This window comes from Microcaecilia unicolor, chromosome 5 (assembly GCF_901765095.1).
Source record: "Microcaecilia unicolor chromosome 5, aMicUni1.1, whole genome shotgun sequence".
In the NCBI taxonomy this organism is placed as follows: domain Eukaryota; kingdom Metazoa; phylum Chordata; class Amphibia; order Gymnophiona; family Siphonopidae; genus Microcaecilia; species Microcaecilia unicolor.
In genome coordinates, this window is record NC_044035.1 from 40,312,729 (window position 1) to 40,336,077 (window position 23,349).

At 45.4% G+C, this 23,349-nt stretch overlaps 1 protein-coding gene across 1 annotated transcript in view; it reads right to left on the bottom strand.

The window, feature by feature from the left end:
* CNNM2 (cyclin and CBS domain divalent metal cation transport mediator 2) overlaps positions 1–15,815 on the bottom strand; it is a 360,906-nt gene extending 345,091 nt beyond the window's left edge. Inside the window, exon 1 of the mRNA XM_030204726.1 lies at positions 14,342–15,815. Coding sequence (XP_030060586.1) covers positions 14,342–15,815 — 1,474 coding nt within the window. The remainder of the gene's footprint in view (positions 1–14,341) is intronic.
* Positions 15,816–23,349: the final 7,534 nt, after the last annotated feature.

Genomic DNA, 23,349 nt, shown 5'->3' on the forward strand with positions numbered 1-23,349 from the left:
GAATCTCCAATAGTAGCAACAGAATCTCAATAGTAGCAACATTCCATCTAGAATATCCAATAGGGAAAGGGAAATGGGACTTGATATACCGCCTTTCCAAGGTTTTTTGCAACTACATTCAAAGCGGTTTACATATATTCAGGTACTTATTTTGTACCAGGGGCAATGGAGGGTTAAGTAACTTGCCCAGAGTCACAAGGAGCTGCAGTGGGAATTGAACTCAGTTCCCCAGGTTCAAAGTCCACTGCACTAACCACTAGGCTACTCCTCCACTAGCAACATTTCATGTAGAAGTCTGCCTTTACAGATCAGCAACGCGGCCACGCAGGCTTCTCTTTCTGCAAGTCTGACGTCCTGCAGGACGTCAGACTCACAGAAACAGAAGCCTGCGCAGCCGCGTTGCTGATCTGCAAGGGCAGGCTTCTACATGGAATGTTGCTAGTGGAATAGCAACATTCCATGTAGAATCTCCAATAGTAGCAACAGAATCTCAATAGTAGCAACATTCCATCTAGAATATCCAATAGGGAAAGGGAAATGGGACTTGATATACCGCCTTTCCAAGGTTTTTTGCAACTACATTCAAAGCGGTTTACATATATTCAGGTACTTATTTTGTACCAAGGACAATGGAAGGTTAAGTGACTTGCTCACAGTCACAAGGAGCTGCAGTGAGAATCGAACTCAGTTCCCCAGGATCAAAGTCCACTGCGCCAACCACTAGGCTACTCCAACACTCACTTCAGTTAAGCCTTTTTCTTCTTTGCAATCCTTTTAGTCCTCCCCTGCTACCCTCTCCCCCCTCCCCAAAGAAATGTAAAATTAGCTTTACAAAGAAAGAAAAAACAACAACAACACTGGACTACAATGTTACATCAGTCCAAGTATCTCCTGCAGGCTCTTTTCCCCCAACCACTTTGAGAACCACTGGCCTAAGAGAAGGTGCAATTTGAGCCAAGGCACTTCTTGGTAGGGAGCTAAGGGACAGCTTGGATTCCTAACAGTCTGGCCTAGTTTTTGCAATTCTTGTGTAGGCAGAATTAATAAATCAAAACAAGCAAACAAACAAAAACACCAGTTTCAAATAATTTAATGAGACATTAGGGCCCTTTTACTAAGCTTCAGCGTGAGTTTTACTGTGTGGTATATTTTAGTACTGACCTAAGCTAATGCCTACCATGTGTTAAAGCCAGCCAATGTGGTAAGAAAGGGAAAGGGAAATGGGAAGGGGAAATGGGACTTGATACACCACGTTTCTGAGGTTTTTGCAACTACATTCAAAGCGGTTTACATATATTCAGGTACTTATTTTGTACCAGAGGCAATGGAGGGTTAAGTGACTTGCCCAGAGTCACAAGGAGCTTCAGTGGGAATCAAACTCAGTTCCCCAGGCTCAAAGTCCACTGCACTAACCACTAGGCTACTCCTCCACTAGCAACATTCCATGTAGAAGCCTGCCCTTGCAGATCAGCAACGCGGCCGCGCAGGCTTCCATTTCTGTGAGTCTGACGTCCTGCACGTATGTGCAGGACGTCAGACTCACAGAAATAGAAGCCTGCGCGGCCGCGTTGCTGATCTGCAAGGGCAGGCTTCTACATGGAATGTTGCTACTGGAATAGCAACATTCCATGTAGAATCTCAAATAGTAGCAACAGAATCTCAATAGTAGCAACATTCTATCTAGAATCTCCAATAGTAGCAACATTCCATGTAGAATCTCAACTAGGGAAAGGGAAATGGGACTTGATATACCGCCTTTCTGAGGTTTTTGCAACTACATTCAAAGCGGTTTACATATATTCAGGTACTTATTTTGTACCAGGGCCAATGGAGGCTTAAGTGACTTGCCCAGAATCACAAGAAGCTACAGTGGGAATCAAACTCAGTTCCCCAGGATCAAAGTTCACTGCACTAACCACTAGGCCACTCCTCCTAGCTGCTTAACACAGGTAGGGGTGGTTCGCACACGTGATGGGGCGGAGCGGATGAGTGGCCATTGGCGAATAATTCTGCATGCCTATTTTCATGCTTAATGGGCAAAATTGCAGGCACAGGTTACGGAATGGAGTCAGTTATGTGTATAAGTTAATTGGAAAATTAGGCAGAGGTAATAACCAGTAGTCAATGATAATTGGAGTTAATTGGTGCTAATGGTACTAATTTTCAGTTAAAAACATAACTGTACTTTTTCGCTAATCTAGAAACTTAGCGCACAAAAGCTCTACCGCCCTTAAACTGGCTATCCAGCAATATTCAGCGGGAGATCACCGGTTATCTCCCACTGAACACTGCTGGTTAGCACTTAGTGGATAACCGGTTATATAGCGCAATATAACCGGATATCCACTAACATTCAGTCAAATTAGGCCCCTGAAATAGCAGGAAAACAAACGAAGCAGATCGCAAAAATAAAACAGTAATTTATTATTAAAACCTGAAGTTATATATACATAAATAGCCCGACACAGGCCGTGTTTCGCCCGACAGGGCTGCTTCAGGGGCTATACAACAATCCTTTACTCACAAGTTTAATTGATAATATTGGATATGTGCTGAGATAAACTGATAGAGCTGTTTTTCTAAAGTGATCTCCTATGTATGAAATTTCAGTTCATCTCAGCACATATCCAATATTATCAATTAAACTTGTGAGTAAAGGATTGTTGTATAGCCCCTGAAGCAGCCCTGTTGGGCGAAACACGGCCTGTGTCGGGCTATTTATGTATATATAACTTCAGGTTTTAATAATAAATTACTGTTTTATTTTTGCGATCTGCTTCGTTTGTTTTCCATCTTGGAGCTTGCAGACCATTTGCCCTTGTGTTTTCTTGGACCCTGAAATAGCAGGTACATCTTTGGCCAGTTTAAACGTAACCAGCCAGCGCTAAATATCGGCTTTGCCGGTCATGTTGAAATCAGCCAAAATTTAACTAGATATTCAATGCCAAACACCGAAAACTGCCCGGCATTTTATATGCGAGCTCAGTGCCGACCGCAGGAGGCAGCCTGGCTAACTCCTGTGGTCTGATAACGACCCCATAGTGAGTAACTGCAAGGGGGAATGTAATTACCATTATAGAATACTAGTATAAGCTGGCACGGGAGGGTCAGGGGTGTGCTCAACACACGCTAAGACTCTAGAATACCGTCAGTTACACACTCAACTACAACATTTAGTCACAATCATTTACACCAGCCACGGACATGGTTTAAGCAGCTGCGCCACGGACATGATTTAAGCAGCTGCACCTAAATGCTGATGCATAAATGCCGGCTTGTACTAATATTCTACGGCAATTACATGTGTGTTGGCCAATATAGAATTGGCATGTAGCATGCAACATCCTAGTACCTCAATTTTGGCAACCTTTTCAATATTACCCCCTGTGAGGGGGTTTATAGAATGCTGCCCCTCACCCTTAGGAAAAGTTCCTCCAATAGCCGGGGCCACCTTAAGGGCACTGGTACCACCCGGGGGGGGGGGGGGGGGGGAGTAAATAGAGAGGGACGGTGCCCAGACCTGGGAGTATAAAAGACAGGCCCAGGCTGAGGTTAAAGAGAGCCAGGGAGAGAGGAGTTGAATCCCCAGCATATGACCCTGAAACTACAGTTCCATAAACGAGACTTGGCTGAGGTAAACCATTTGTGATTGCCAGACTGAACCTTATAAGTTTTGCTTAGAGGGCTGGTTGGAGCCAGACCTGGACCTCAGCGAAAAACCGTGGCTGTGCCACATGAACTTGATCGTACCACAACATCACCCTGTATTTGTTCACACCGGAGCCTGCAAAGGCCTCTCTGGTACTATGTAAACAAATAGGTGGGAAAATGTGGGATACAAATGTAACAAATAAATAAATAAACTTCAGCTGTGTTTGGGGCATGGCAGCTCCGGCAGTCGCAGGCTATGTTAAGCCTACTGCCCAAGGCTGGCTTCAGACTGAATATACTGAACTGCAGAAGTTTCTAATCTATATCTCGGGCCCTGTGAAAGGAACAGCTCCAAGTATTCCGTTGAATAAATACTTATTTTGGTTTCACCATTTTGACCAGCTGTGTTATTTTACTGGCCCACTCCTCAACCCTCGCTCGGGGTCTCACACCCCCCCTAGTGTACAGATCAGTACAGTGCCCTGTCTCAATTGGCAATAGTGTAGCTACACCAAATGTCACCTCAAGAGGAACGTGGCTGCACCTAATATCTATCAGCAGACCGGTAGTGCAGCTGCTGTCTTCAAAAGTGCTGTCCCAACATCTCCCTCTTCTGATCCCCTCCCCCAAAGTCATTAATCCCCCTCCCCTAGTCCGATTACCCCCCACCCCCATGTCCTAAATTGCCATCAATATGTCTAGGGTGCATCCTTCCATATAAGGAGGCGGGATCAGACCCAAACCCATCTGATCCCACCTCCTTTGAGGTTATCGATAGGGGTCACTGGTGCTACCTTGGACCCTCTACACTCCTGAGGCAGGAGTGGAGGGGGGCCACACCTACCCTGGCCCACTGAACCACCACAGCAACCAATGTTCCCTCTAAGCGGAGCTCATGAGCAATTGCTCATACATTTTAGGAGCGTCACTAACAGATTTTACATGGTTGCTCACAAAAATGTTGTTTTTTTGTGCTATATACAGAAAAGCATTCTAATACTGGCGTTCAAAAATTGCTGGTTTTTAAAACTTGTTGCTCACACGAAAAAAAAAAATGTGCACACACTAGGCCACTCCTTAGAGGAAACATTCACAGCAACCCCAGGATAGATCCTTGGGGTGGAGGGGTTGAGCTCCAAGAAGGGGGTTTGTGTCTGGGGAACAGGATTGGACAGAGCAAATGTGGGGAGGGTGTGCTGCCACAGCAATTCATTACATATTTATTTTAGAGTGGGCTCGCACTGTGTAGCACGCGATTGCCAGGAGGGCACTCTCTGCCATGCATGTAACATAGAACCCATGCAGCCCAATAAAGTCAAGGCAGATGCTGGGCACCCCCTCCCCCCTGTATTTACCGCACCGGCTTTGCACATACCACACTCTACCTCACTGCCAGTGGTGTAGCTACATGGGGCCATGAAGGCCTGCCCACAAACCCCCCCCCCCCCCCCCCACACACAAATTTGCTCAGGACCCCTGGCTTGGCTGGCGGGGGTCCCAAACCCCCGCCAGCTGAAGCCTTCATCCAGCACTGGTCTCCGGCGCCACCTCATTGCCTGCCCTGCTCTCTCTTCCCCTCACGTCCGACATGCTCCTTTTTATTTATTTATTTGTTTTATTTGTTACATTTGTATCCCACATTTTCCCACCTATTTGTAGGCTCAATGTGGCTTACATAGTACTGGAGAGGCGTTTGCAGACTCCGGTGTAAACAAATACAAAGTAATGTTGTGGTAAGATAAAGTTCATGTGGTACAGCCACATTAGGGAAGTCGTACAATGGAAGAGTTGTGTTATGTCCATTACGTTCTTTAGTTTTAGTGAAATTGCTCAGTTTCACTGAAAGGAGCTTGCCAGATGCGAGGGAAAGAAAGAGCAGAGCAGGCAATGCAGCAGCGGTAAATGAAGGCTTCAGCTGGCAGGGGTTGGGGACCCCCCCCCCCCGGCCAAGATTTGTTAACAACATGGCAGTGGGTAGGGAAGAGCAGGGCAGCGAGGCAGCGGAGGGGGGGGGCCAGGTGGAGGAGGGGCAGTGGACCAAAATGTGCCTCCCCCACCTTGGGTTGTGGCCTGTTTCAACCTCAAGGTCTAGCTACGCCCCTGCTCACTGCACTTTAGTAAGAGGGGCAGAAAATCACTCTGGCAGACAGGGATTTAGTTTCACTATGTCCTTTCAAAGATATTGAAATATCATTTAAACCTATTTAAAACATTTACATAGTGATAATTTTCTACTGACGAAAAAAAAAAAGCACTAGGTCAGGGACTAGAGAAGGATTCTACCTCCCAATATGGCCGCAATGGGGAAAAAGAAGCAAACTCGGAAAAGGTTTGGATCAATGGCAAAAAGTTCTGGGTTGGCAGCTGGGCAGAATATCACCACAGCCCTTATGACAAGATTGTGACTGCTCCCTATTTACAGATGAAACTAGGGGGCAACTCTTAAAAGGTTGTCAAAATTTAGGAACTAAGATTCTGCGCTACACATGTAACTGTGGTTATAAAATTCTAGCGTAAGTTGGCATTTAAGCACAGTAAAACATAGTAACATAGTAGATGATGACAGAAAAAGACCTGCACAGTCCATCCAGTCTGCCCAAGAAGATAAACTCATATGTGCTACTATTTGTGTATACCTTACCTAGATTTGTATCTGTCATTTTCAGAGCACAGACCGTAGAAGTCTGCCCAGCACTAGCCCCGCCTCCGCCACCCAATCTCGGCTAAGCTTCTGAGGATCCCTAAATTTCTAAATAGTGTATATGGGCAGATGCATCCAACTTCAGATTAGCGCCAATTAACTCCAATTATCACTGATTATTGGTTGTTAGCCAATTATATCACACATGTCAATGGCACTATTTTATAACCTGTGCAAGCAATTTAGCACGCTAAATCACTCTAACATGCACATGTGATCACAGAATGAGGGGGACTGCTTCTTAATTAAACGGTCCCAACAAAACACATGCTGGCCCTATCTCTACTCACTGACATTTTTGTAAATTAATAGATCAGTGCAAACAGGGCTGAGAGTCCTTCCTCATCTTCAAATAATGATTTACTTTAATGCATTTTCACTGGTCTATGAAGTACTGCTGCTTATTTTGTAATTGCGTTTTTGAGGTATTTCATTACTTTCTAAACCACCTTGGGTTCACATTTGGTTTATGCAGTGCATTTTTTCTAAAACAAAAAGGTGCCGGTACTCAAACGCAAGGTGATCATGTACATAAGTACATAAGTATTGCCAAACTGGGTCAGACCAAAGGTCCATCAGGCCCAGCATCCTGTGGCCAATCCAGGTCACAAATACCTGGCAAGATCCCAAAAAAGTACCAAACATTTTATACTGCTTATCCCAGACATAGTGGATTTTCCCCAAGCCCAATTTAATAATGGCCTATGGACTTTTTCTTTAGAAAGCCACCCAAACCTTTTTTAAACTCTGCTAAGCTAACCGCATTTACCACATTCTCTGGCAATGAATTCCAGAGTTTAATTACACGTTGAGTGAAGAAAACTTTCTCTGATTTGATTTAAATTTACTCATGGAAGGACCCACCCCACAATAGCCAGGCCTCCTACAACCAGCTACAGAACCAATAAAAAGGTAGAATTGGTGTACAGAGCCTGGGCTGTTTCATTAATACTTAGTGACCATGGGTCAATTTTAGGCGGCAATGGAAAAAGTGCCAGTACTCAGCACCCCAAGTACCCCCTGAAAAAAGCCCTACGTTTAAGGAGGGCAGAATATAAGAACAGTATAATATATCTATCATTTCAGACTTTGATCTTTTAAAAATTTTCCTTTCAAACAAAGCTATACTGTTTCTGTTAACTAAAGATGTAATTTCATCTCCTGCATTTTTATATAAGAAAACGTGCATTAGATCTGCTATTTTCACATAATATTGATTTCTTAAACTGCTTCACAGTGGTGTTCTAGATGTGGTAAATAAAATGCTCATGTGTGAAAATGGGAACTCAGTGCACACATCAGATAAACCAAGCTGGAGGCAGCTTGATTGCAAAGAGAGCAATGAATATCATCCAGCTTCTGACAAATTCGTAGTTCACAAGTAACGTTTCTCAAAGACAAGAAGACAGAAAAAAAAGCCTATTCCTGGAGAAGATAGCACTACATACCGTATTTTTCGGACTATAAGACGCACTTTTTTCCCCCCAAATTTGGGAGGAAAATGGGGGGTGCGTCTTATAGTCCGAAGGTAGACTTCTTCCTACTCACGCGATCTTCCCTGGTGGTCTAGTGACGTTGGGGCAGGAAAGACCCTCCTCTTTCCTGCCCTGCGCGCTGCTCTCCATCCTCCTGTATGCAGCCTGACGGTCTCGGCGATTCAAAATGGCCTCCGAGACTTCAATTCTCGGCGGCCATTTTGAATCTCGCCGAGACCGTCAGGCAGCAATGCATACAGGAGGATGGAGAGCAGCGCGCTGGGCAGGAAAGAGGGGGCTCTTTCCTGCCCCGACGTCACTAGACCACCAGGGAAGATCGCGTGAGTAGGAAGAAGTGGTGACAGGGCCAGGGGGAGGGCGGGATTCGGACAAGACGCACCGGAGCACCTAGGTTTTAGAGTTGGGAAAAAGGAAAAAAAAATGTTTCCTATTTCCCTCCTCTAAAACCTAGGTGCGTCTTATGGTCCGGTGTGTCTTATAGTCCGAAAAATACGGTAACTGGAAGGGAAAAAAAAGAGGATACAACTCCAAAAGTAATTCTATAACAAAGGGGGCCCAATGAAAAATTCCATGTAGTAGAGCCGCATGGCATCGACCATGAAATTACTGAAAAAAATCTACTGCAGCTATGCAGTGAGCAAGGAGTGTGCAAATTAATGCCACGTTAAAGACACGGTAGTAATCTGCAGCTCACTGCTAAAATGTTCCCCTTCCTGTCAGTAAGTGAGCAGTGATTGGCTCTCGCACTGACAGGAAGGGGGACATTTAAAAAAGTAAATAAAAGTTGACAGGTCTGCATCAGCCCTATTTCTGAATTGGAAATATAACCCTGAATACTAAAAGGATACTTTAATGTATGTTAATGTTTTAGAAGTTTGCTCGTAACCCATAGTTTAATGATGTATTATCTTAATTTTATTGGTTTGCAATTAGGTTTCCTTAGTTTATTCATTCATTCATTCATTCATTTATACCCCACATTAGCCTGAAATAGACTCAAGTTCAATGTGGCTTACAAAAAAAAAAGAGAATAAAACATAATAATGTATACATAGAATATAAAACACATTACAATAAGTTCAAGAAGCAAATAATACATATGCAGTCAGTAACCAGAGATTTAGACTATCTCAAGGACAAACAAATAATTAAGGGTGGATAGGTGAGAGCATAATTAGACAGGACTAGATGGGAAATGAGACTAAAGAAAAGGGTGTGGGTAAAATTCAAAAAGAGTTCTGTGTATTCAGAAAGGCCAGACTAAAGAAATGTGTTTTTGGAATGTTTAACACACTTTGGAGCCCTTTTACCAAGTGGCAGTTCTGAATTTGCCCCACGGTTTCCTGCGCTAGAAAATCATTTTTATTTTCTAGCACGGAGGCAGGAAGTAGGCGTTCCCAGCGGTAATCGGGCAGCATGGGCACACTGCCATAAGCTGCCCGTTTACCGCCGGGTTAGCATGTGAGCCCTTAGCGACTGCTAAATAGGTGGCGGTAAGGGCTCGGGCAGTAAATGGCCACTTGCTAATCTTGATATTAGCACAACGGCCATTAACAACCCAAAAAAAAAAAAAAAAGCTTTTTTTCCCACCACTGTAAAGAGTGGCCTGGTGCACAGCAATCCCGTGAACCACGTTTTACCGCAGCTTCGTAAAAGGGCTCCTATATAATTAGTTTAATGATATATATTGGACAAGCAAAAAACACACATTTCATGAAAAATGAAACAGGCCCTAGGAAGGCTCTCGTCTAAGCGATTTCTCATCTCTCCCCTGCCCTCCCATCCATATCCAGCGATTCTCCCCGCCCATGCCATCCATGTCCAGCGATTCTCCCCTTCCCCTCCCCTCCATGTCCGGTGACTCACCCCAGCCCCCACCAGCCCCCCTTTTAAGCACCCGAGTTCCAGTTCAACCCCAGCCCTCACCTGCCCACCCTGTTCTCCCACAACAGCCTTCCTTTAAAATATTTATTTTACATGAAGTCGCAGCGGCGTCAGTGAAAGCGGCAGGCTCGGCTCAGCTCGCCTCCAGCCTTCCCTTTCCTTCTCTCTCAGTGTCCCGCCCTCCTCAGATGTAATTTCTTCTTTCCGTGAGGGTGGGACAATGAGAGGGAAGGGAAGGCTGGAGGCGAGCCAATTATGTATATCTCATTTGCATATGGTTACGAACCCAGCCAGACAGCCATCCATCCAGGGATGCAGATTGACAAATTATTATTATAGGAGATTTACAGCCTGATCCCCACAGATATACAGGTATTTTTTAAATTAGAGAACTGCTGATTTATAGCAGCCATAAGAAAACTTTGCAATTATGGATTAAAAACAGTGCTGCTTTTATGAGAGTATACAGTGCCATGTTTTTACACACACATTCAAAAAACATCCTCCATTATGGCTTTTTTTTCTCTCAATTTTTAACTACTTCTGCACAGCATCCCTAATTCAAAATCGGTTCTCCAAGAATGATAAAGCGATGCATTGTACTAGATATCACAAACATTTTTAAAGAACAGTTCTTTAACCAGGCCAGTGTAAGGCTCAGAAGAGAACTGATCATGAAACTAGTCAATAGTCCTTACTAATTTAGAGGGGGACTCTATGTTACAGTGGAAAATAATTTGAATTAAAAGGAATAGTCCTGCACTATGCCACAAAACAGTAATGACAGGTTCTCTCCCCAATGGCTATGCATATCATCACCAGACTAAACTATCTGAATCCCTGCCAATGGACACAGATCCACAGATGTTCCTCAAGTAGGTCTTACTGCCCCTGTCAGACTCTGCTGGCTCTCAAATCAAGTGGGCCCCAAGGGCAATCTATAACTATTAATCCACAACAAGGCTCTACGCAGAACTGGCGCTGAAATTTATGCTTTTCACATATAGTTATTCCAAGTTCTTCTTTCATTTTTTTTCTTCTTTTACAAAGATATCTGGTCTCTGCCAGATATAAATTATATTGTCCCCGTCATTATTTCCTTTTGCTATGATTAAAATAAACAATAACATTTTTTTAAAAATCACCTCAGATAATGTATACACCCTCATAACAGTGTGTTCCCTCTAAGCTGTGCACGTGTGCACACACACGTCAGAAGGGAGTGCACACACCTAGCAACTGCGTGCACAACATTTTTGCTGGCTTTCTTTATTGTGAACATAGGCTGAACTGCACACAGGGGTCCTTTTTAATGCACACTAAACCCTAGAGACGCCCATAGGAATATATGGGCGTCTCTAGCATTTTTATCCTGGATTCTCTATAGCGCACCTAGAGATCCGTACCAAAATCCAGGTGGATTCTAACACACACGTAACTTAATTGGCTTAACAAGCTAATTAGCGTCGATAACCACTTAACAAGCAATAATGAGCACTAATATGCAATAGAGTTTAAGTGCACAACTTGCTAAGCGTAATCTGTAACACACTGCGCCTAACTTCTAACATGCGCAGACAAAAAGCGGCATGGCTATGGACAGGGAAATGGGCATCTCGTGGGCGCTCCAAAATTTACACGCATAGTTATAGAATATGGCCTTCTGCGCCTAAATATGTGTGCCGGGATTTGCGCCATGTTTTGTTGGTTGTAAATGGAGGTGCATAGTTTTAGGTGCTGGGATATTAACTATATATACTATATATACTGTGCCTAAATCTAGGCGCTGCTTATAGAATACGCTTAGGCGGAAATGTTTTCCGCAAAGACTTTTTAGGTGTTACAGAATCCCCCCCCCCTAGTGCATGAATATTTAATGCAAGCACTAAAAATGCTAGCACACCTTTGTAAATGGATCCCACATTGAGTCAAGGCTGAAAACATGCACATATGAGCCAGCAAAAGAGAACATACATGACACCCAAATAAACCCGTGTTACACTTTTCGATACCAATACGGTTCAGAATATTTGCTTCTAATACAAGGTAAAGTTGGGTGGGGGGAGTTTGTTATCATTCTTCATCACAGGGACCTTACAAAGGTATTCTGAAGCTAATTACTGGCCTCATTTTGCCTGTCATGCTTAGAGTATCTGAAGGGTCCTTTTACAAAGATGAGCTGAAAAATGTTTTGCGGTAGTGTAGACACGGGTTTTGGCCGCACGTCAATCCATTTTTTAGCACACCTGTAAAAAAGGCCTTCTTTTTTCGGCCGAAAATGGACGTGCGGCAAAATCAAAAATTGCCACGCATCCATTTTGGGTCTGAGACCTTACCGCCAGCCATAGGCCTAGCGGTAAAGAATCTGGGCGGTAATGACCTATGTGCGTCAAATGCCACTTGGCGTAGAAAATACTAAAATAGCGGACACGCGCCAAAATTGAAATTACCAAGGGCCACGTGGTAACTGGCCAGTAACTCCAATTTGGCGCGCATAGGTGCCTACGTAGCTTAGTAAAAGGGGCCCTGAATGCCTGTTCAAGATGCAGGGATGCGTTACATTACATGCAAGCAAGAGGCACCTGGGTTCTTAAGCCAAATAGCATTTGGCTTCTAGTGCAGCCTGCACATGCCTACTCCAGGGCAAGATGCTTTATGGGGTGGGTTACAATCCTACCCATTTTTTGGCCAACATAGCATCAGCAACCAGGGACAATAGGGGACTGGGCCACAGCTTGGTTTGTTTGACCCTCCCAAGGTAAATGAAACAAACAGGGACAGGAACTACACTAAGGCCCTTTTATTGCTTGACAGTCTTGCAAGTAAACTGTATATGCTCAGTGTCAACTGATAACTTATGCTAAAAGGGGGTGAAGGTGTCAACTCCACAACTCCTGCTGTTGATCAGGGACCAACTACAGTATGCTACAGAGCTTCACTGTAAGAGTAAATTAAAAAAATTTAAACAAACAAAAACTAGGCCAAATTATTATTTTTTTTAACAGGATGAAAGTTTTGCTGTGCGTGCCCTGCTAAAATAAAACTAGGATAACCTTCTGACACACTGGCAAATTTCCCACATCCAAAAGTGACTTATGATAGTTAAATGTAATCTTGATAGGGTTCTTCGGCCAAGTGTGCCTTGCTTAAAGATAAGCCCCTGGAGCAAAACAGTACAGGTAGTTCTTGTGCAACAAGATGCTTCAAAAATACAGCAGCATTTCTAGACAGCAGGTAATAAAGGGAAGCCTGCACTTTGAACGCTATAACAGGGACATTTTAATGGGGGGTGGGGGGGAAAGGAATTGTCTTTCACGCTACCCTTGCAGACCTTTCATCATGACATGCCTCAGATTTCTTTTCTCGCTAGCTAAAGCAATAAATAAATACATCAACAGCACATCCCATATATATATAAGACAAGGTCGAGAACCCAGGTGATAATTAAAAAGTACATAACAAAAGAGCTGCGAATGAATCGGAAAACCCTTGCGAAGGCTGACAGTAGGAAGAGAGGAAGGAAGAAGGACACCTGGTTTTTGCTTAACTAGACACCAGCACTTGGATTACAGTTTAGCTCAAATGACACACACGCGTGCATTTCCCAGCAGGAGAGACCGACAGGGTATTTCAACCAAAGGAGGTTTAAAGCTCCTTGATGTCAACCGATCCCCAGCCCCTAAAATCACCCACCAAACGCTAAAAAGCTTCCATAGGCGTACAGTCTTTAAATCAAACCCCCTTCCCCACCCCCTATATCTCCGACCTCGGAGCATCTGAAGCAGGGCAACTAAAGGTCAGATCCACAATTAAAAGAGATTTAAATCATCACTCGAATGCGGATTCCCAAACATGGAAAAGCTTTGCAAGGTGAAACGTTAACCCCAAGAAATCTTTAACTACTATTCCTACGCCTGGAATAAACTTCCTGAGCCCCTACGTCTTGCCCCATCCTTGGCCACCTTTAAAATCTAGACTGAAAGCCCACCTCTTTAACATTGCTTTTGACTCTTAACCACTTGTAACCTCCTCTCCTCCTTCCTGTACACATTAATTGATTTGATTACTTTATTTTTTTGTCTATTAGATTGTAAGCTCTTTGAGCAGGGACTGTCTTTCTTCTGTGTTTGTGCAGCGCTATAGAAATGCTAAATAGTAGTAGTAGCAGTACTACTTATCATTTCTATAGCGCTACTAGACGTACGCAGCGCTGCACACTTGAACATGAAGAGCCAGAGCTTATAATCTAATTAGGACAGACAAACAGGCCAAACAAGAGATAAGGGAATATTAAAGTGAGGATGACCAAATAAGGGTTCTGAACAAAGTGAATAAGGGTTAGGAGTTAAAAGCAGCATCAAAGCTTCGATTTGAAGACGAGATTTTAAATCACTACTCCAATGCGGATTCCCAAACACGGAAAAGCTTTGCAAGTTGCAAAGTTAAACCCCAAGAAATCTTTAAGGTTAAAAAAAAGTACAAAGGGGTAAAAAAAAAGTCGCTTTTGTAAGGCAGATGAAACCTGCACGGTGCATCTGTGCATTTGCCTGTCAGATCCCAGGCCCCTCCCCCTCCGCGTGGCCCACACAACGAATAAGCAATCTCCCACCTTTTTTGAACTCCTCCAGCATGGCGTCCAGTTTGGTGTCGTTGAAAACGAAATGCAGCGGGTGGTTGTAAAACTTGGTGATGGTTTTGAGCGGGGTGCAGTCGTCCGGGTCCACGAAGGCCAGGTCTTTGACGAAGAGCAGGTCGACGATGTTGGAGCGCTCGCCTTCGAAGACGGGGATGCGCGTGTAGCCGCTCTCCATGATCTCGGACATGCTGTTGAAATCCAGCGTGGCGTCGCCGGCGATCATGAAGCAGTCCCGCAGGGGGGTCATCACGTCCTCCACCGTCTTGGTCCGCAGCTCCAGGGCCCCCTGGATGATGTTCAGCTCCTCTTTCACCAAGTCGTTGTAAGGGTCCGTCACGCGCAGCATCTCCAGCAGCTTCTCGCGGTTGTACACCGTGCCGATTTCCTGGCCCAGCACGCAGTCCAGAAGCTTGCTCACCGGGTAGGAAGCGGGGAAGGTCATCATCATGAAAAACTTGGTCAAAAAGATGGTGTTGGCTCCCACCGCCAAGCCGTGCCTGGAGCAAATGGCCTGCGGCACGATCTCGCCGAAAATGACAATCCCGATGGTGGACACCACTACGGCCACCAGCCCCGACCCCGCGATGTCATCCAGCAGGATGGTCAAGGTGGTGTTCACCAGCACGTTCCCCAGCAGCAAAGAGCAGAGCAAGTAATTCCCCTGCCGCCTGACCGGCTCGATCCTCTTGGCGTAGTTCTTCTCCTTTTCGGTGCCGCAGTTCTGGACGATCCGGAGCTCCATGGGGTCCAGGGCCATCAGACCTAAGTTCAAGCCGCTGAACATGCCCGACAGGCAAAGCAGGAGGGCGATGAAGATCACCTGCAGCCAGAAGGGCAGCAGGAACTTCTTCTCCTCCACCACGATGACTTTGGTGTCCTCCCCGTCGTGGTAGATCCAGGTGGTCTCGGTCCAGGGCTGGGGTCCCCCGGCGGCCACGCCCGGGGTGGAGATGGAGGTGCACAAGTAATAGGACTTGCTCTTCTCGGTTTTCCTCAGCGGTTTGATCTCGATCTCCACGATGCCCGACGTCTTTCGGTTCAGGACCACCGAAGGCAGGATGATGATGTCCGAAGTCCGAATCCCGCAGGGGTGGAAGCCGGCGAAGTCCTCCGGCGCGCCCCCTTTATTGCCGCTGCCGATCACCCTGGTCCTTTCGTGCTCCGTGAAGGCGATCTTGGACCACGTCTCGTTGTTTATGTTTTGCCCGTAGACTCTCAGCTTCACCCGGGTGCGCTCGCTCACCCTCAGCGCCCCCCCGTCCATGTACGAGACGTCGTCCGTGTCCTCCAGCCTCAGCCCGATGATGACGGTCTCCTCGCTCTCCTCCCCCAGGGACAAGCTTAGCAGGCAGCCGCTGAACGTCAGGAAAACTAAAGCCCAAACGCGGCCGCCGTGATTGCACGCCCCCATCTTCCAAGTGGGCAATGTGGTTAAGATGACCGCCATCTTTAATCAGGCTAAGCTAACCGCCCCCCCCCCCCACACCCCCTAAAAAAATTCACGTCCAATCATATTAGTCCGGCTTCATCTCGGCTCGTTCTCAGGCTCGCGCATAACGCGCCCCAGCAGCAGAGCGCCCGGCTCTCGCTGCCTCCAGATCTGACAGAACAGCGACTACGGAGTGGACGACCCCACTTGAACTACTATCCCGGTAGCACCTGCTGACTGATACCCCGGCCAACCAATCGAGGGCTGTAACCTGAGGCAGGGGGCGTGGCAAAGCGACACGTTTTGCCTCCCCCTTCACCCCCCACCACCCTCTTCAGACGATCCAACGAGCGAGCAGCGGTTATGCGTCTAGGGGCCATCCTTTGACTAGCAGCACCAAACGTGGGGAGGCGAGGCTCATGCACTCCCACAGCCAATGGGGCTGGGGGGGCAGGTTAGAGAGGCGGGGGTTGAGGTCTGAGAGCCAATGAAAAGGCTGCTCCCGGCGAGCTTCCAGAGATTTACACTGGACCGTGTGGCGGGAAAACAGCCCCGATTCAGGACTGACTGAGGAGGAGGAGCGACGTGATATCGCATTAGTTTTCTTGTGTCTCGACTCGAGTTCTTTAATTTCTGTGGTAAATAATTTGGCCATTTCGAATTGAGTCTTTCTAGTTTGTTAATATTTAATTTGATATAGGATATGGCATTTGTATAGTTCGCTTAGCCCACAATCAGCTCAATGTAGAAATGTTAAATAGTAGTACAGACTTTACAGTAATATAAAAAAATAGAATAAAATCAAACACAATATATAACACGTCTTAATAATTAGTTAAACAGTGGACATCATAAAAACAAACGAAAACATCTAAGAGCTTCAAAATCCTGAGCATCCAGTAATCTCTCTACTGAGCTCAATCATTTCCTGAATGTGAAATAATTAATAAGTGCCGATTCTATAACAGCACCTTGGCACCAATATTCCATTATAGAATATTAGTGTAAGTTGGCCTTGGCACACCCATGTTAAGGCACATAAGTTGCCATGCCTCAGTATGCCAAGTTTCATGCATAATTTATAGTAAACAAAAAAAAACAAAAGCAGACCAGTTAAAAAGTAAAATAACATTTATTTTCAAATCAAAACAGCAATTTCTTTTAATCACCCAACATGGCCATGTTTCACCCTACAAGGGCTGCAACCGGGGCTAAACAAATAACCAGCAGGAGCAGTCCAATGTTTTCCCTGTTTACTGCAATGTAGCACTAGAAACTAGCAAGAGGTTTGCTTTTACAAGCAGCAGTTACAGCAGCCACAGCTGCTTGCATTTGAAGGTAGCCTGTATGCCAGGTCGCTGTGGCTGTTGTTAACTGCTGCTTGTAAAAGCAAACCTCTTGCTACTTTCTAGTGCTGTACTGCAGTAACCCAGACAGGGAAAACATTGGACTGCTCCTGCTGGTTATATAGCCCCTGATACAGCCTTTGTAGGGTGCAACATGGCCATGTTGGGTGATTAAAGGAAATTGTTTGCTGTTTTGATTACTTGGAAATAAATTTCATTTTACTTTTTATGTGGTCTGCTTTTTTTTTTCTGTTGTTCTGGATCTTGCAGATCATTTACTTAGTAACATAATGGAACTTTGGAAGGCTAAGTGCTTTGAAAATATGCCTCATAGTAACATAGTAGATGACGGCAGAAAAAGACCTGCACGGTCCATCCAGTCTGCCCAACAAGATAACTCATATGTGCCACATTTTGTGTATACCTTACCTTGATTTGTACCTGTCTTTTTCAGGGCACAGACCGTATAAGTCTGCCCAGCACTATCCCCGCCCCCAACCACTAGCCCCACCTCCCACCACCGGCTCTGGCACAGACCATATAAGTCTGCCCAGCACTATCCCTGCCTCCCACTACCGGCTTTTGACACCCAATCTCGGCTAAGCTCCTGAGGATCCATTCCTTCTGAACAGGATTCCTTTATGTTTATCCCACGCATGCTTGAATTCCGTTACCGTTTTCATCTCCACCACCTCCCGCGGGAGGGCATTCCAAGCATCCACTACTCTCTCTCTGAAAAAATACTTCCTGACATTTTTCTTGAGTCTGCCCCCTTCAATCTCATTTCATGTCCTCTCGTTCTACCGCCTTCGCATCTGCAGAAAAGGTTAGTTTGCGGATTAATACCTTTCAAATATTTGAACGTCTGTATCATATCACCCCTGTTTCTCCTTTCCTCCAGAGTATACATGTTCAGGTCAGCAAGTCTCTCCTCATACCATTCTCGTAGCTTTTCTTTGCTTATCAATTTATTTATTTATTTATTTATTATCTCATTTGTACCCCACATTTTCCCAACAGCTTCAGGCTCAATGTGGCTTACAGCACACCGCAGAGGCAGATGCCAATGCAGCAAAATTAAGCTAATACAACAGAAAACATACACAAGTACTATTGGGGAGGATGGGGAAGAGACGGAAGGAGCAGGGAAACCAGGGAGGAGGAGGGAAGAGTGGGTGCGTCCAAGATTGTCACTAGGTTGACGTGTATCAAGCAGAGGAGACACATGCTGAGTCCTTGGGATAAGCTTTTCCAAATAACAGGGTCTTAACATTTATAGTAAACTACATGCATAACTGGGAGACATGCCCATGGCTCACCAATGTTTTCCCCACATATTTGACCCCTTTGTGGTTAGGCATTATAGCACTTATGCATTACCTTATAGAATAGTGCTAGTGCATATAGGTGCTTGTTAATTAATTGCATTTTATTGTATTGTATTAGCAGACTTGTATTCCGCTCTTTAACATAAAGCTTCTATGTGGATTACAATCAGTAAGAACTTACCATAAAGGAAGGATTTATAAATCCCCCAAAATATAAAAACTTTCTAATACGTTATCACTACTATCTAACACTCTAATAATATAATTACATTCTGCATTAGAATTTAATCCAACCTTTGCCTTGAAAAGTTTGAAGGTCCTTTTCTCAATAAAATATAGGGTGCACTACAGCATAACTGAATTGAAATGGCGTTCCAAATTTTAACGCTTTGAAAAATAAATAAACATTCCCAGATCAATTTACATTTCACATCCTTCACAGAAGGAAAATTTAAGAACAGCTTTTCTTTGCTCCTTTGAATTAAATCCATTGCCTGATAACGTTAAAAACTCAGTTATTGTCTCCGAGCATAAGCCATAAAAGCTTTTATAAACTAGGCAAGGAGGTTTGAAAAAAATCCAACTCTCCTCTTTGAGCCAATGTAGTTCATTTAGCAGAGGAGTAGCTTCACTATGGGCCCTGTTTACTAAGCCACGCTATATGCACACTAGCATTTTTAGCACACACTAAAAATTAGTGTGCTCTAATACTAGAGACACCCATAGGAATATATAGATGTCTTTAGCATTAACACACACTAAAAACATTAGCGCACCTTAGTAAACAGGGCCCTATCTACCAAGCTGGAATATTAATTTGGTTGATGTGTTCTCCAGCCAGGGTCGCCGAGAGACTGGGCCAGGCCTGGGACAAGGCCGCCCCCGGAGCCCCCCACCCGAGGTCGCTGGGCCCCCCCCCCCCCCGCCACCCGCCACTGGGCCCCCCTCTACCCGCCACAGGGCCCTCTCTCCACCCCCGGGCCTTCTGCACTGACCTTAAGCGCCTCACCTTCGAAAGCGCAGCAACAAGCAGCGACAGACCACTCCTTCCTTCCGTGTCCCGCCCTCGCGGAAGTTACGTCAGGCAAGGGCGGGACACGGAAGGAAGGAGTGGTCTGCCGCTGCTTGCTGCGCTTTCGAAGGTGAGGTGCTTAAGTTCAATGCCAGGGAGCGACGGCAGGCGGGCTGGACGGTGGCGCCGGGCCCCCCCCCCCCCTGGAGGCCCGGGCCCAGGGAATTTTGTCCCCCATCCCCCCCTTCTCGGCGGCCCTGTCTCCAGCAATTAGAGCATCTTTTTACTAGCAGAGGCGTACCTTCACTATGGGCCCTGTTTACTAAGCTGCACTATAGGCACGCTAGCATTTTTAGCATGCGCTAAACGCTAGAGACACCCATAGGAATATACGCATGTCTCTATCGTTTGGCACGTGCTAATTTTAGCGTGCACTAAAAACACTAACACCTTAATAAACAGGGCCCTTAGAGAACAATAAAGCGAATTATAATAGTCCAGATAAAGTAATAAAATAGCCTGTGCACTTGTTCTAAAACTGAGTTCAACGATGATCTTATAGATCTTAGGTGTCAAAGGGTTTAAAAAAAAACCCTTTCTAACTGGTTCATTAATCTGACTCTCAAAAGTTAGCTTTGAGTCTAAAATGATCACTAGTACTCTACATTTAAGATCCTCAGAACCTTAGCTAAAATTGGGTGGCGGAGCAGGTGGGGGGAAGAGGGGTTGGTGGTTGGGAGGTGTGGATAGTGGAGGACAGACTTATACGGTCTGTGCCAGAGCCGGTGATGGGAGACGGGACTGGTGGTTGGGAGGCGGGGAATACTGCTGGGCAGACTTATACGGTCTGTGCCCTGAAAAAGACAGGTACAAATCAAGGTAAGGTATACACATATGAGTTTATCTTGGGCAGACTGGATGTACCGTGTAGGTCTTTTTCTGCCGTCATCTACTATGTTACTATGTTAATACAGTTCCTGAGGATAAAGTTATTTTTACTTTAGAGACCTGTTGGTGTTCTGCAAACCATAGCAAAGTAGTTTTTTGGGTATTTAACTTTAAAAAATGAACTCTTCCCCAGTTTTCTACAATATCTATTATCCATTTAACCCTTAGAGTTGTTTCATCCAGTGTTTCCTATACAGGACATAGCACGGATATATCGTCTGCATTAGACAAAGAGAACATTTCTAGCTGTTCCAACTAGTCAATCGGACCTGATTTTTAACTACTGTGTAAGTTCTATATTTTATAATCCTGTAAACCAACCAAGTACTGCTCCGCCAATATCCATTTCATTAAGTATAAAGAGCAGTAAGTCATGGTTGATGGCATCGAAGGCCGCAGATATATCAAATTGTAACAAAATAATGTTTTTACCTTTTGAAAGAAATGTCCTTATTTTATTTGTTAGTCATCAATAATGTTTCTGTACTATGTGAGGGTCTAAACCCATGTTGTGAATAATGTAGATATTGAGAGTTGAAAAGATATTTCTTGACAATAGATTCAAGGACCTCGATATTCCAAACAATTTAAATGGGTAGGAGAGGCTCCTGCCCACTTAAATCACTTGTTCCTGCTTACACCCCGATATTCAGCGGCACTAAAGCGGGCAGTGCCGCTGAATATCGCCTCTGACTGCCGCCAAAAACGGGCAGGTCAGGGGCGGTACGAGGGTGGCATTAGGGAGGAGCCCAGGGTTATGCGAGTGCCGGTAATATTTAGTGCCGGGACCTTCATAGCTAAGTAGCCAAATTTAGGACAGCTCTAAAGCTGTCCTAACTTTGGCCGGCCTAGCTATGTGGGTCCCGGTACTGAATATCAAGCCGCCCGCATAACTTTATTACAAACAAACAGCCCCCGAGCTCCCTCCCGCCCCCTCACAATGAGCCTCTTTCCTTCCCCCAGCCTCTCGCAGCAGCCATTTTAATTCAGGCGCCGCAAGGGTCAGGAGCGAGGGGCCTGCGCTGCTGTCCCCAACGACCACCACAGAACACCAGGGCTACAGTTAGGCCTGGGAGTGGGCCTACCTGGACTGCTGGGGGGCAGGCGGTTCATGCTGTGGGCTGGGGAGGAAGGGAAGGAAAGAGAGTCATTGTGGGGACGGGATGGGGCTTAGGGGCTTTAAAAAAAAAAGTTATGCGGCCCTGGCCCGATATTCAGCCGGGGCCACATAACTGTTATGCAAGCTTGGCTGAATATCAGCCAGGCCCGCATAGCTGCAGCAGCCTACCCACCCAAATTAGCCCCTGATATTCAGTGCCAGTGCCCGGACATGGCCCAGCACTGAATAACAGAGGATAATTTAGCTGGTGATAATCAGCATTTTAAAAAAAACACTGACTGCCATTGGGGGGAAGGAGTTTTGCCATCCATAGTATATTAGAAACAGGTCTAAAATTTTCAGCAGCGGTTAAATCACCTTAGGGATTGGAGTCAATACAATCTCTGTAGTATCCTTTGGATAATTGCCTTCTTATAAAGCAAAATTTACAAAGTAAGTAAGCCAATTCAAAAATTCTGTTGGAATATTTTCAAGATAAAATGCAGGACAAACATCTAAAAAGGTTACCCTTCTTCTTTAATTTTTTTAAAATATTCATCACTAAAACAGAGGTTACTGGGGAAAAGTTATCCCAGTATCTGTGTGCAGGAATATCTAACTTCTTGTCTGCTATTTTTTAAGAAAATTTAACCTCTCAATAAGCAGAGTCTGCTAAAATCAGTGGTCTAATATTATTAACTTTTGTTTGAAAAGAAGCAGCCAGTTGTTCCACTGAGGGTTGCATCGACTGTGGAATTGTTAGAATTTTATCTGTATTAGTCAAGGCTTGAAATAGTTTAAATAACATAGTAACATAGTAGATGACGGCAGAGAAAGACCTGCCTAGATATTACATATGTATCATATGTCAAAAAAAGTGGTTGCTCAATAGAGGGTGCGCTCCGGAGGGGGGAGGGTGTGCCATGCTGCACCCGGGGGGGGGGGGGGGGGTGCGCAGCGGCAACCCGCCCTGGGTGTCAGCTGCCCTCGCTACGGCACTGGATCACACTTATCTCCTCCCCTCTCTTTCTCTCCCTCCTTTCTTTTTTCTTTCTCTCTCCTTTGACCTTGTCCACTGTACTTTGTACTATTGTTTGCTTATTAATTATTGTACGCCACATTGAGCCTGCCCATGAGCGGGAATATTGTGGGATATAAATGTCATAAATAAATAAATAAATAATAGTTGAGATCACAGTCTAAGTCATCATCATCACAAACAATATAGGAAAAAGAAAAACCAAAAGCATTAGGGGCTTGGCTTATAGCCCATTTAGTTATGTTTAAACAAACGAGATCTGCATGAAACAAAATACTTATTTTTTTTTACTTGTTTTGTTTTAAATGGTTCTTCAGAGTCATCAGCAGCACCTACCTCTGTCTCCTGAAATCCAACGTACGTGCCAATTTCTGGGTGTGGAACGGAAGTGGGAGGGAACATCTTTCAGACTCTCAGTCTCTTTCTTCTTGCCTTCCCTACGTGCCCCTCCTGCGCATTTCCGCCTATGCGAACAGGAGTACACGGGACGGGAGTGAGCAAGCGCTCGAAGGCGTGCTCAAGGCTGACTGGCTGCCTGAGCTGAGGGCGGGGCGAAGAAAGAAGAAGCACTGCAGGCACACAGGACCGTGGCGGCGCGCCGTGTGAGAGCCCGGGCGGTCGGAACTCGACAACTGCCTGGGTGGGCTGAATCGGGATGGCGTGTCGGTGTCGGCCCGAAACAGATGATCCTGCGGAGCGGCGAGCCCCTGGCGGGCGGAACTGGGGGCATGGCGTGTCGGCGGTGTCGCGTCGTGGTAGGTCCGACCTGTCAATCAAGAT